Here is a 12,796-nt window from a genome sequence, read left to right as displayed (position 1 = left end):
AGAAACCCACAGGGGAAGTTCTACCCTGTCCCATAGCGTCTATGAGTTGGAATCAACTTGATGGCAGTGATGTTTTTTTCTTTAATAAATAATTCTGGAAAATTTTGGATTTCCACATGCTGAAGAATTAATCAGAAGCCATACCTTATACCATACACAGAATTCAATTTAAAATGGATTAAAGATCTGTCATGGATTGATATGTGTCCCCCATAGTGTTTGTCAACGTGGTTGGGCCCTGATTCTTGGTGGCTTGGCAGTTATCTAATGATGTAATGTAGCAGTTATGTCACGATTTCCCCAGGATGTGATAAACTAATAGGAGGATTATGGGTGGGACACAATGCGGCCCTGATCAGTTGTAAGAGGGGTTTCCTTGGCCTGTGTCTTGTCAAACCTTTTGTTTTCAAATAAATTAAAAGAGGTAGAATTGAGCAAAGATCAGAAAAATCTACTACCATCAAGAAAGAAGAATCAGAAGTGCAGTTGGTCCTTTGGACCGGGGTCACTGGAACAAGAAACTTCTAGACCCAGTGAAGATTGATGCCAAGACACATGGATGTCTCCAGGGCCATCAGGCTCACCGATGTTGAAAGGAGACAAGGGCCTCTCCCCGGAACCAACAACAGAAAGTGCTCCCCTGGCGCCGATACTCTGAAACTTGCCTTCTTGCTGCCAGACTCTGGCACACATTTCTGGCATAACAACATGGGCATAAGCAGCAAATGACAAACCAATCAATAGACTCTCATCCAAATTAAATACTTTCACTCATCAAAGGGTTTGATGAAACAAAATATGAGAAAACAACCTAAAGGTTGAGAGGATAGTTTGGGGAATCATATATTTGAATAGGGATATATATATATCCCTATATATATATATATACATATATATGCACAATACCTAGGGATTTTATATATATATTATATAAGCTATATATATATAACTTCTTCATCCTAACAACAATAAAAAAAGATAATCAGAAATGTGTCAAAGGACTTGAATGAACATTTCACCAAAGAGGATTCAAACAACCCACAAAAACATGAAAAGATAACATCAAACCAAAGCCAACCCATCACCCTCAAGTCAATCCCTACTCACAGAGAGAAATTCAAGCCAAAACACCACCTGAGACCACTTCATCCCCCCAGGATGTCTGAGGTAAAAAAATCAAACCACAAATGGAAAATGATAAGTGGGGACAGAGGGGAAAGTTGTACTCTTCTTGTGCATGTATTTATATGGTGGGGATGAAAAATGGTAAAACTTCTATGGGGGGGGGCGGACTATCATTTCTGAATAATTTGAGCCAAGAGTGAATAAAAGATCTAGATAAAAGGGGAGGAAATGTGGAACAGAATTTTAAACTCTCTGGAACCGATTACAAAGATCTACATGTGACCTCCTCCCTGGGGGGCAGGCAACAGAAAAGTGGGTGAAGGGAGACTTCTGACAGGGCAAGATATGACAAAATAATAATTTATAAATTATCAAGCGTTCATGAGAGAGGGGGGAGAGGGTAGGGAGGGGAAAATGAGGAGCTGATGCCAGGGGCTTAAATGGAGAGCAAATGTTTTGAGAATTATGAGGGCAATGAGTGTACAAATGTGCTGTACACAATTGATGTATGTATGGATTGTGATGAGAGTTATATGAGCCCCTAATAAAATTATTTTTAAAAAAAGAATTTTAAACTCTCCTGGAATTCAGACTTTCTGGAGCCACTAAGGCTTGATGGCTTGCCCAAAACTACTGTCTCCCAGAGATCATATTTAAATCTTAAACCTAAACTACCCCTTGAAAAATCATCTTAAAACCAAGCAATAATTAGGCTCAGTACGTAAAGGATGCTTTTCCTTGGATATGGTGCTCTTTAAAAAGGTTGTCTGTATGTGTTCAAACCGATGACGACAACTGGACAGGGCAGACAGCAAGCGTACCTTGCCCGTGGTAGAGTAAGAGTGAGGAAGTGACACAGTAGCTGCACCAACGAGCTCAAACGTCACACTTAGGCGCGTGGGGCAGGACCCGGCAGTGTTCTGCTGTGTTGGACAGGGTCACTCTGATTAGGAACTGACTCTCTGGCACTTCACAACCACCATAAATGAGCACCCTCTGTGTTTTTAAAAGATAAATAAACATTAGATTGCTTTAAAAAAAATAAACCCAGCCACTATTCTTCCTTTCAAAGTTATTGTCTGTGAAACGTGTGTTTCTTGCTGTCTAAAACCTGAGACTTGACTCCAGGAGCCAAACTCAAAAGGACTTATGCACTGTGAACCATGCATGTGTTTAGGGGAAGCATTGGGCTGCGATCCACAAGGTTAGCAGTTTGAAACCACCAGTCACTCCTTGGGAGAAAGACTGTACTTTCTACTCTGTACTATAAAGACTTAGTCTCAGAGTTCATGGGAGCAGTCCTACCCTGTCCTATAGGGTTGGCATCGACTCGATGGCATTGAGTGAGTGAGTGAATGAGTGAGTGAGTGAATGAGTTTTCCTGATGGGGGATTGGGTTAAGCGTTGGACTACGAACCACAAAGTCAGAAGTTCAAACCCACCAGCTGAAGAAACATGGCACAATCCGCACCCTGAATGATTATCAGTCTGGTAAAGGCAGGGGCCAGCTTTACTCTGTCTGATGGGTCACTACAGGTTGGGATAGACTCTCGGGAAGTGGGTACTCCGATCTTACTGTTTGGGTTTTCTTACGACGGAACAGGGCCCAAATCACAGAACACAAATGACTATTGTTTCACATACCAGCAAAGTGGGCTGAAGGAAGAAGGCATGACCAGAACACTCGGCTCAAATCTCTCCGCCTCAAGTCCATTCTGACTTACAGCGAGTAGACCTGCCCCCCTGGGGTTTGTGAGGCTGTCAGCCTTTATGGTTACAAACAGCCTCATTTTCTGTTCCGGTGTCTAACTGCTGGTCTTGTGGCTCATAACCCACGATAACCCCAGAGTAATGGCGCAGGGCACACGCCGTCTGTAATGACCTCATGGGAGACGGCACCTAGGCCTGTCTGCAGAGTGCCACGTGTGGCCAAGTGTATGGTGCACCCCCCCCACCACCACCACTGCCACCACCACCACCCCCACCAACACCAACACCCCCGCCACCACCACCATCACCATCATCACCACCACCACCACCACCATCACCACCACCACCATCACCATCACCACCACCACCATCACCACCACCACCATCACCACCATCACCATCACCACTACCCCCACCACCCACCCCCACCACCACCATGGGGTTGTGGGGGGCAAATCCATAAACAGCAGTCCTGGGTGCCAGGCCACACATGTCAAATGTGCTGAATAAATTAATGTATGTACACACACACACACACACACAAGGGGGCTTCAAAAAGTTTGTGGAAAATTTCCATTCTCTTTTTATTCAATTTCCCCACAAACTCACAAACTTTTTGCAGGCCCCTTGTGTTTGCATATATATACACAAAAATTAATTCCAAATTAAAATATATAATGTATTAAAAACACATGAACTCTGTACTACCCTTTCATTAAACTCTGCCCAATCTACTAAATGCAAATTACAAAAGTCTGATCAGTTTAGTATCCTGAAAACTTCTACCGATGAGCATCGTCTGAAAGCACACAGCTGTTCCTCGTTCCTGGCAAGGAACCAGAGGAGTCTAGGGGTTGAGGTGGGCTGGAGACAGGGTAAGGAGGCTGAGTGTGTATCTGCCTCCCATACCTCGTCTCCAGCCAGTGTTAGTAAGGGGAGGATGGAGACTGTCTTCCTCTATCACACCTGTTAGGTTAGATGCCTGCACAGCTCCAGAGAAAAGGTAACATGGATACCCAAGTCCCTCCATCCGTTGAGTCCGCCCCCAATATTGATTGATCTCCTGCTATCCACCCCCTTCCTCACATTACTCTGCTCACTCTTGCTTTTGCCCACGAAAGCATATTCCCTCACGGCTCAGGCCTCTCGTCACGTGGTCCCTCGGTTGCACACTCATTCTTTTCCACCCATTTAAGTACACCCTGGTCTTACGGAGATACTTAAGCCACACTTCTCTGCAGAATCCATTGTGGCAGCTTTGATTCCCCTGCGGTCAGCCCTCTCGGAAATGAATAAATATATCATTTTTGGCTAGGCCTCCGGATGGCACAAGGGCTTATGGCCTGGAGCTCCGCTGCTGACTCTGTGACTCGACAGCTCTGCAGAAGGCAGGCCTGGGAAAATGCTTCCTGGAAGAATCCAGGCAAGGACGCCCCATGGACCAGTTCTAGTCTGTCACTCCATGGTTATCTATAATCTTCCGCCCTATTCACTCTTCTCTTCCTGAGTGGACAACATGATGGCAGTTTTAAAGGGCCTCTATCCCCTCCCCTCATCAGGCACAACGAGTGCTAGATGCTCAAAACATCTCTGCTGAATTCAGTGGGACAAGAATGTGTCCAGAGTGGCTCCCAGAGCTAGGCGGGAAAAGAGGGAAGATGGATGGATGAATTCTGAACAGGAGACAGAGAAAAATTCTGTTGATTGTATCCAAGGTCTCTGGCACAAGAAAGTTAATCACAGAGTCTTATCTAAAACAACAGACCCAAGACCATCTAGTCAATACCAGCCTTTATCGATCCGATAGGACAAAATAGAACTGTTCCTTTGGGTTTCTGAGAGTGTAAACCTGTATGAGAGAAGACAGTCTAATGCTTAGCCCGTTTTGCTGCCAAGGATTTGTTGGGTACGGTCAAAGTGCTCTGAATGAGATGGATGGCTGTGGGTGGGCATATTAGGTGAGTCTGGTATCATCTGCCTAAAATCGCAAACCTCAGCCAGTCAGCTCATTCTGGGCAATCTTTCAGCTCTCTAAGCTGCGATTTTCCCATCTTGTGGTTATTTACATATGAGCCGAGTTTGTATTTCATCATGTTTTGCACACCAATTCTTTTTCCCCCAATAGTTTTATTAGGGGCTCATACAACTCTTATCACAATCCATACATACATCAATTGTGTAAATCATGTCAGTATATTCACTGCCCTCATCATTCTCAAAACATTTGCTCTCCACTTAAACCCCCAGCATCAGGTCCTCATTTCCCCCCTCCCTCCCTGCTCCTCACTTCCTCATGAGCCCTTGATAATTTATAAATTATTATTTTGTCATATCTTTCCCTGTCTGATGTCTCCCTTCACCCACTTTTCTGCTGTCCATCCCTCAAGGAGGAGGTCACATGTAGATCCTTGTAATCGGTTCCCTCTTTCCAACCCATTATCCTTCTACCCTCCCAGTATCGCCACTCACACCACTGGTCCTGAAGGAATCATCTGTCCTGGATTCCCTGTGTTTCCAGTTCCTATCTGTACCAGTGTGCATCCTTTGGTCTACCCAGACTTGCAAGGTAGAATTTGGATCATGATAGTAGGGGGTGGGGTGGGGGAGGAAGCATTTGGAACTAGAGGAAAGTGCTATTTTACATTGTTGTTACATCACACCTTGACTGGCCCGTCTCCTCCCTTAGACCCCTCTGCAAGGGGATCTCCAGTGGCCCACAAATGGGCTTTGGATCTCCACTCTGCACTTCCCCCACATTCACTATGGTAAGTTTTTTTGTTCTGATGATCCCTTATACCTGATCCCTTTGTCACCTTGTGATCGCACAGGGTGGTGTGCTTCTTCCATATGGACTTTGTTGCTTCTGAGCTAGATGGCTGCTTGTTTACCGTCAAGCCTTTAAGACCTCAGATGCTATATCTTTTAATAGCCAGGCACCAGCAGCTTTTTTTTGTTGCCACATTTGCTTATGCACCTATTTGTCTTCAGCAATTGAATCATGGAGGTGAGCACACAATGATATGATTTTTTATTCTTTGATGCCTGATAACTGATCCCTTCGGCATCTCGTGATCACACAGGCTGGTGTGTTCTTCCATGTGGGCTTTGTTGCTTCTGAGCTGGATGGCCGCTTGTTTACCCTCAAGCTTTTAAGACCCCAGACGCTGTATCTTTTGGTAGCCGGGAACCATTGGCTTTCTTCACCACATTTGCTTATTCACTCACTTTGTCTTCAGTGGTTGTCTTGGGAAGGTGAGCATCACAGAATGACAATTTAATAGAAGAAAGTATTTTTGCATTGAGGGCATACTTGAGTGGAGACCCAATGTCCTTCTGCTGCCTTAATACTAAACCTATAAATATAGGCACATAGATCTATCCTTAATACTAAACCTATAAATATAGGCACATAGATCTATCCTTAATACTAAACCTATAAATATAGGCACATAGATCTATTTCCCCATCCTCATATATAAATATATTTGCAAATGTGCATGTCTTTATCTAAACCTCTATAAATGCCCTTTGCCTCCCAGCTCTTTCCTCTATTTCCCTTGACTTTCCTCCTGTCCCATTATCATGTTCAGTCCCCACCTGGGTTTCAGCAATTCCTCTTGGTTACATTACCCTTGATCATACCCTACCAGGCCTCCCACACCCACCTCACTACCAATTTGGATCGCTTGTTGTTCCCTTGTCCCTGGGTTTGTTAACTCCACTTCCTTTCCCCCCTTCTCCCCCTATCCCGTGCCCCAACTGTCCATCCCATTGTTTTCTCCTCCAGATTGTTTATCCAGCCTATCTTATTTAGACAGACCTGCGGAGATAACAACATGCACAAAAACAAGACAAAGCAAAACCAAGCAACAATATACAACAACAAAACAACAACAACCCACTGACAAAGAACAAAACAAAACACAACAAGAAAGCAAAGCTTGTAGTTAGCTCAAGGATCGCTTGTTGGCCTTTATGCACACCAATTCTACGAAGAGGACACCCTGCTACCACCACCACCATTTCCTACAAAGCCCTCACACGTCTCTGCAGCTCTGGGGCCACTTACATCATACTTTCAGGCTCGACGGCACAGGCTCCTACTGCTTTGGTGACATTCACGAGAAGGGCTTGGTTTATTCCCACGAGCAGGTTCACCAGCGGCTGGATGCCGCCACACTTCCGCACTAAGATGCGGTTTTCATATTCCTGGCAGCACTCTCCCAAGGCGCCAACCACGTTCACCAGGACCTCTTCCGGCTGGTCGGTTAAAAGTCCCACCAAGGTTTCAATGGCCTTGTATTCACGAAACCTAAGTTCATCCAGAAAAAAAGAGAGAGAGAGAAATACAAGGAAAGAGGGAGGGAGAAACAGTACGATTTAGTATGAAGTTGGCCAGTAGTAATAATAGCTGATATTAATAATAGCTTAACACACTAGATACCAAAGCCAAATGCTTATTTAGTTGTGGTTGCTGCCTGCGGTCAGGTGGATTTCAACCCCTACCTGTCCATCAAGCAGCCTCGACTATAATCTTGATAGGAGGAGTCCTTATGTGCTCAACGGATATCTGAAAGGTCAGAGGCTTGCAGCCACCAGCCTGCTCTGTGAGAGAAAGAGGGGGCAATCTGCTTGTCAAGATTCACAGCCTTGGAAACCCACTGGGACAGTAATGCTCTGTATGAGGCAGGGTCTTCTGTGAGTCAGACGGACTTGATGGCAGCGGGTGATGCAGGGAGATCTTAAAAATGGGTGGCTTAGTCTTTTTTCCAAAAAGCCATGGGCTGCCTTGGAATCACCAGTCTTTTGGTAACCACACTAAGTTCAACTGTATTGCCACGGCTCCTGCACCTCATGCTGATCCTCCCGTACAGTGTACATACCATGAGAATCCCCACTGTGGATGGTCAACCAGAAGCTTGGAGAGAGACAGTTCCTGGTTGGTGAACAGGGAGCCCAGAGTCCACAATTCCACTCTGCTGAGAGACCGCCATCAGTCTCCCGTCTTACAGAGACTACTTCACACATCTAATGAAAATTAACTACATCTGTTTGTGTTTTTAATCCATCAGATGTGATCAATTATACCTGTCCGGATTTAAGAAGTTTTTCTAAACAAGTAGAACCTTGCGTTACTTGGGTTAAAAAAAAAAAATCATTCACCCTCTGAGAGTTTAGTAGAATCCACTTAAAAAATGTAGCATCACTCTTATGGTGTACTTTCACCTTTCTGCTACAAATAAACCACATGAAAGTGAACATTCTTCTCTACAGAACATGTTTCCTATCTACGAAAGTCCAGCAGCATTTGCAAGTACTAGGATTCAGCTGGTTATTTTTTAATTCCAGGTGATTTCTGAGAGTTTGTAGGTCCTACACAAAATATTTGACAAGTCTTACTTACCCCCAGTCCCATGTAGGGTCAGCCCTTGAATAATATCATGGCCCAAACACCACGTTTCAAAGATCTTCAATATGTCAAGCACTCTACAGAGAGTACATAAATTAATTCTAATCTCTAATCCCCGCCACCTTTCTGCCGGGCCATTGGTTTTGTTCAAAGTTGTTTTACAAAGAGGAACAACGAGAGGGTACCTGGTGGTTCACATAATTAAGTGCTCCACTGCTAAACAGGCCTGGGAGTCCACATCTGAAAGGTCACGGCAGAGAAAACCCTCTGAGAACAATTCCACTTAAATCCACAGGAGGTCGCCACGAGTCAGCCTGGGCTCTGTGACAAACAGCGTCCCAATCTCAACTCATTAAAATCAGGAGCCTCCGGGTTGGATGGGGAGCAACTTGTCCCAAACGACAAAGCTCCTAAGAGCCAAGGCTGGGCTCGTTCTGGTTTGTCCAACACCAATCCCCAAGTTTCCGCTGACCCAGCCAGGACCATGGGTGATGGTACAGTTCCTGTCGTCGGGTGTCCTCAAGTCAGTCCCCTCTCAGCGTGACCCCACGTGGATGCAACTGAGGTTTTTTAAGGTAACTTAAAAGGCCTGGTCCCACCCCCGACCCCCACCATGGGCTTACTAGGAGTTGGTTTTGACTCAGCGTGACCCCAAGTGTGAAGAGCAGAATTGTAAGCCAAGGGCTTCTCAGGGCTGGGACTTTAGAAACAGATCATCAGACATTTCTTTTCTCTCTTTTCTTTTCTTGAGCAACCTGTCAAAAAGTTTCCAAACTCACTGCCTTCCAGTCCATTCTGACTCAGAGGGGCCTCCAGGGCAGGGTAGAAAACAGCCCTGGGGGTTCTGAGACTGTCACTCCTTGGGGGAGCAGAATAGAAGGGCTCCTCTTTCTCCCTCAGAGCAGCTGGTGGCTTTGAACTGCTGATCTCGGGGCAAGCAACCAACACAGGACCCACGGCTACACCACCGTCCTGAGGCTCCTCTAAGCAGGTCCTAATGTTCACCCTTCCACTTGGAAATCTATCCAACTCTTACAGTGTCCAACACCTAAGCCTTTCCTTTCAGGGCAGGTAACTTGTATTAAAGTGAAAAGTGTGTTTACCTAAGGTTGCTTTGAACGTAGTCAAACCCTTCCTTCTGACGCATTCCCTCTCACTAAGCAAGCCCGGGTATGCTCGATGTGCAGGGATGGGGATTGTTGGTTGAAGGAAGGAAGACAGAGAAAGAGAGTTGTCCCCGGACACCCACCCCGAGGGTGTCAGCTCTTAAAGAGACCCGCATGAGGATTAAAACCAATCGAATGGTCATACAGTGTATCAATCTCTTTGAATGAAGCTCTGTGAAGTCACATTTGCAAATGGCTCCTCTTTGAGGATAACTGCAAGGCTGGCATCTAGCCCATGGCCCGGCTATCTCTGGGAAAGGTCGGAGGACGAAACCGCTTCCAGATCTAAAGATTCTGGGAAATCCGTCCCCACTTGGAGAGTTCTCATGAGAAAACGCCTGCCTTGTTTTGAATTTAAATGGAGACTCTTGTGCAAACCAGCCCATTCTCCCTCCTGGAGAGATGAGCTCAGCGGGCCCCTGAGCCCTGCTGTACTTCCTATCTGCCTGCTGGTGTGCCTGCTGATGGGGACCCCAGACGCAACAGGGTCACGGGGCTCTCAGGGGCTGGCGTTCTGAAATAGATCCCCAGACTTTTTCTTTCTTGCCTGTCTGACTCCAGAAGCTCCCCCCAAATCTGTTCCACATCCACACACGAGCCTCCGCTGAAAGAGCAGGGATGGCTGTGTGGCACGGGGAAAGACAGCGCCCTCCCACTGACAATGACCCACGACAGTTCTCACGGTGGCCAGGGAAACCACTGTCCAGTGGTAGGGCTGCAGTGGACTGTCTTTCGGTTTTAAGCATCTCATCTTAAACCAACTTAATCCAGAATGTGCTTCTTTGAAATCGACAGAGGTGGCATTAGACTGGGCACCATTAAAAATGACAAGGCTGTGTTTCAAGTGGCCGTGGTTGTATTAGGGACAATTCGGCGTCTTCTCTTACTTGGTCACATTCTCCTTGCTGATGGAGCATTTCCATATCGCCCCCGTGACGGCGGCTAACCGCATCTTATTGTCCGTTTTAGTGAGCAGGCTGGCCAGGGGCTTCAGTCCTCCATGCAGCCTCACCAGGTCCCGGGTCTCCTCATCTTCGGCACACTGGACACACACACACACACACAAAAGGCAACCAGAGGCTGTCAGGGTCAAAGCATGACAAAGCTCCTGGCATTTGGTAAGGGGCTGCTAGGCTGAGAGCTATTACATTACTTTTCACAGAGCATCATTTTCTGAAGGAGCCTTCAATGACAACATCGTTCTTAGCTCTGTCAGCGTGTCTCTCCCTGGAAGTGGCTTTGGCAGTGAGGTTCCTGCACACCTGGCCATCCTCCCAAGCCCTTTCCACAGTAGCCCGGGCTTCCACCAAGACAGAGGCAAGGGCTAGTAAATACCCAGAACATGCCCCGTGCATGGATAGCATAGTGCTCCAGGGATGACCCCGAGTCTTAGGGAAAGGTAGTGGGGAAGACAGATGAGCGGTAGGGATTTGGGAAGCTCAGCCAATGACCCCAACTAGAAGAGATGAAGAAATTTCCCCAACGAGTCTCTGTGCTGCTCTTCAGAGCACCTGCCATTTTATTCAAGCACGCGTTTGCCCACGTGCTGGGGCTAGCCTTTGAAATCAACGTTCCATGCATAGATTTCTGTCCAACTGATCATTGCTCCCAGGTTAGGCAGCCAAAGGGTGATTAATTTTATATCGATGTGGTGATTATCCTTAGCACCTTAGATGATTCTTATTTCCTGGTGCCACGCAACACAGGGGCAGATCCTGCGCCGTTCACAGGGCCACCAGAAGAAACCGTCAACAGCGCCAGAGAGGGTCATGTTTTCTGTCACATCCACCTTCTGTGTGTGACTTTCAGCTGTGATTCTGCGGCAGCTTTGAAAGGTGAAACACTGCTTCTAACAGACCCTCGGTGGTCGCTCCCACCATGCGCGCCCTCTACTGGAATGAGCCCCTTCTCTGACGCGGCCTTCTCAGCTCCCTCTCTCACTTGGCTCACACATTCATCTAGGCTAGCGGTTCTCAATTGGGGGGTTGCAATCCCTTTGAGGGTCAAACGACCCTTTCATCACCGTAGCAAAATGACTGTTATGAAGTAGCAACAAAAATAATTTCATGGTTGGAGGGGCCACCACCACATGAGGACCTGTCTCAAAGGGTCGAGGCATTAGGAAGGTTGAGAACCACTGATCTGGGGACTGCCTTCCAGTTAGGTCGCAGCTGGCACAGCTCGCTATGCCAGCGTGCCCGGGTCATCGTTTCCCCTTGCTACTCTAACCCAGCCTCTGGTCTCTATGGAAGTGGTCACCTTCAGGAAGTGGATGAAGATTAAGTAAGTTAATAAAACGATCACAAGGTCATTGTGTGGAAACGGTTGCTAGTCGTCAAGTCAGCCACCTCCCGCACACCCAGAGCACACGTGAATGAACCAGAGCCCAGTGCTACAACACCCCTGGGATGGGCTACGGATTGGACCACTGGGCTTTCCTCAGCTGGTCTTTGGAAGTCAGCGGCCAGGCCTTTCCTCCTAGTCCATCTTAGGCTGGAAGCTGCCTGGAAGACTATTCAGCATCATAGCCACATACAACACTCACCACCCCACTCCCGCCTCTGCCCCCCCCCCAGCCACATTAGTGTATGGTGGCAGCACTTGAACCAGCTGGGAGCAGAATGGAGTCTCCTGTACAGATGGAGAGACTTCCACCACAGAAACATCAGCACCCCGTGTCTACACACTGGATCTGGGAAAAGCAATGCAGAGGGGCGTTGTATTTGCTTCACGATTTCATACCAAGTACATTACTTGAGGAGAGGCATCGAGGTGGTCTTGTAAGTCACTTCTAGAAATCCCAAACCATCATATTCTCTCTGCCCTTCTCTCTCTGGTTATCTATGCGCATTAACCTCCCCCCCTCCTCAGGGTGTTTGTTAACTACGTTCCCTCCCCACAGAATGAGATCACGTGTTCAGAAACAAGTGGCAGTCTGCTGTAGGACGGGGGCGGCCACGTGGCCTTATGAGCTCAGCAGACCTGGTAGATGGCCATGGCACAGTGCTCCTGGAGCTGCTCGTTCTCACTGTTCAAGTTCTTCACCAGGTTCTCAATGATCCGCTCTGCTCGGATGGCAGCTCGGTAGTTTTCCTAGGAATACAAATATATACACAAACAACCTGCTTTAAGTACAGATTTGGATGTTTCTTTGAGGTATAGCTTTCTTTCCCTTACTCCATCAATGATTTCAGAACTTGAACAATGGATCCAGAACTTCCTTATTCATTAGTAAAAATCATTCTCGGGACCGTGGAAACTTGGAGCAAGTAAGATCACAGGCCTAACAAAGCCAGTGGGAAGAAACTCTGAATAGGCTGTTCCTTGTTTCTCCATGTCACCTCCCTCAGTCTCACCCCAAAATTATGTCAGACGAAAGGAGAAA

At 46.9% G+C, this 12,796-nt stretch overlaps 1 protein-coding gene across 1 annotated transcript in view; it reads right to left on the bottom strand.

The window, feature by feature from the left end:
• ODAD2 (outer dynein arm docking complex subunit 2) overlaps positions 1-12,796 on the bottom strand; it is a 212,250-nt gene that overhangs the window by 120,097 nt on the left and 79,357 nt on the right. Inside the window, exons 13-15 of the mRNA XM_075550914.1 lie at positions 12,394-12,504; positions 10,299-10,453; positions 6,905-7,147 (exon numbers count right to left, since the gene is read on the bottom strand). Of these exons, the coding sequence (XP_075407029.1) occupies positions 6,905-7,147; positions 10,299-10,453; positions 12,394-12,504 (509 nt within the window). The remainder of the gene's footprint in view (positions 1-6,904; positions 7,148-10,298; positions 10,454-12,393; positions 12,505-12,796) is intronic.

The sequence above is a fragment of the Tenrec ecaudatus genome, chromosome 5, assembly GCF_050624435.1.
Source record: "Tenrec ecaudatus isolate mTenEca1 chromosome 5, mTenEca1.hap1, whole genome shotgun sequence".
NCBI lineage: Eukaryota > Metazoa > Chordata > Mammalia > Afrosoricida > Tenrecidae > Tenrec > Tenrec ecaudatus.
The sequence above is the reverse complement of the archived record's forward strand: the minus strand, read 5'-3'. Positions and strand labels throughout refer to the sequence as shown.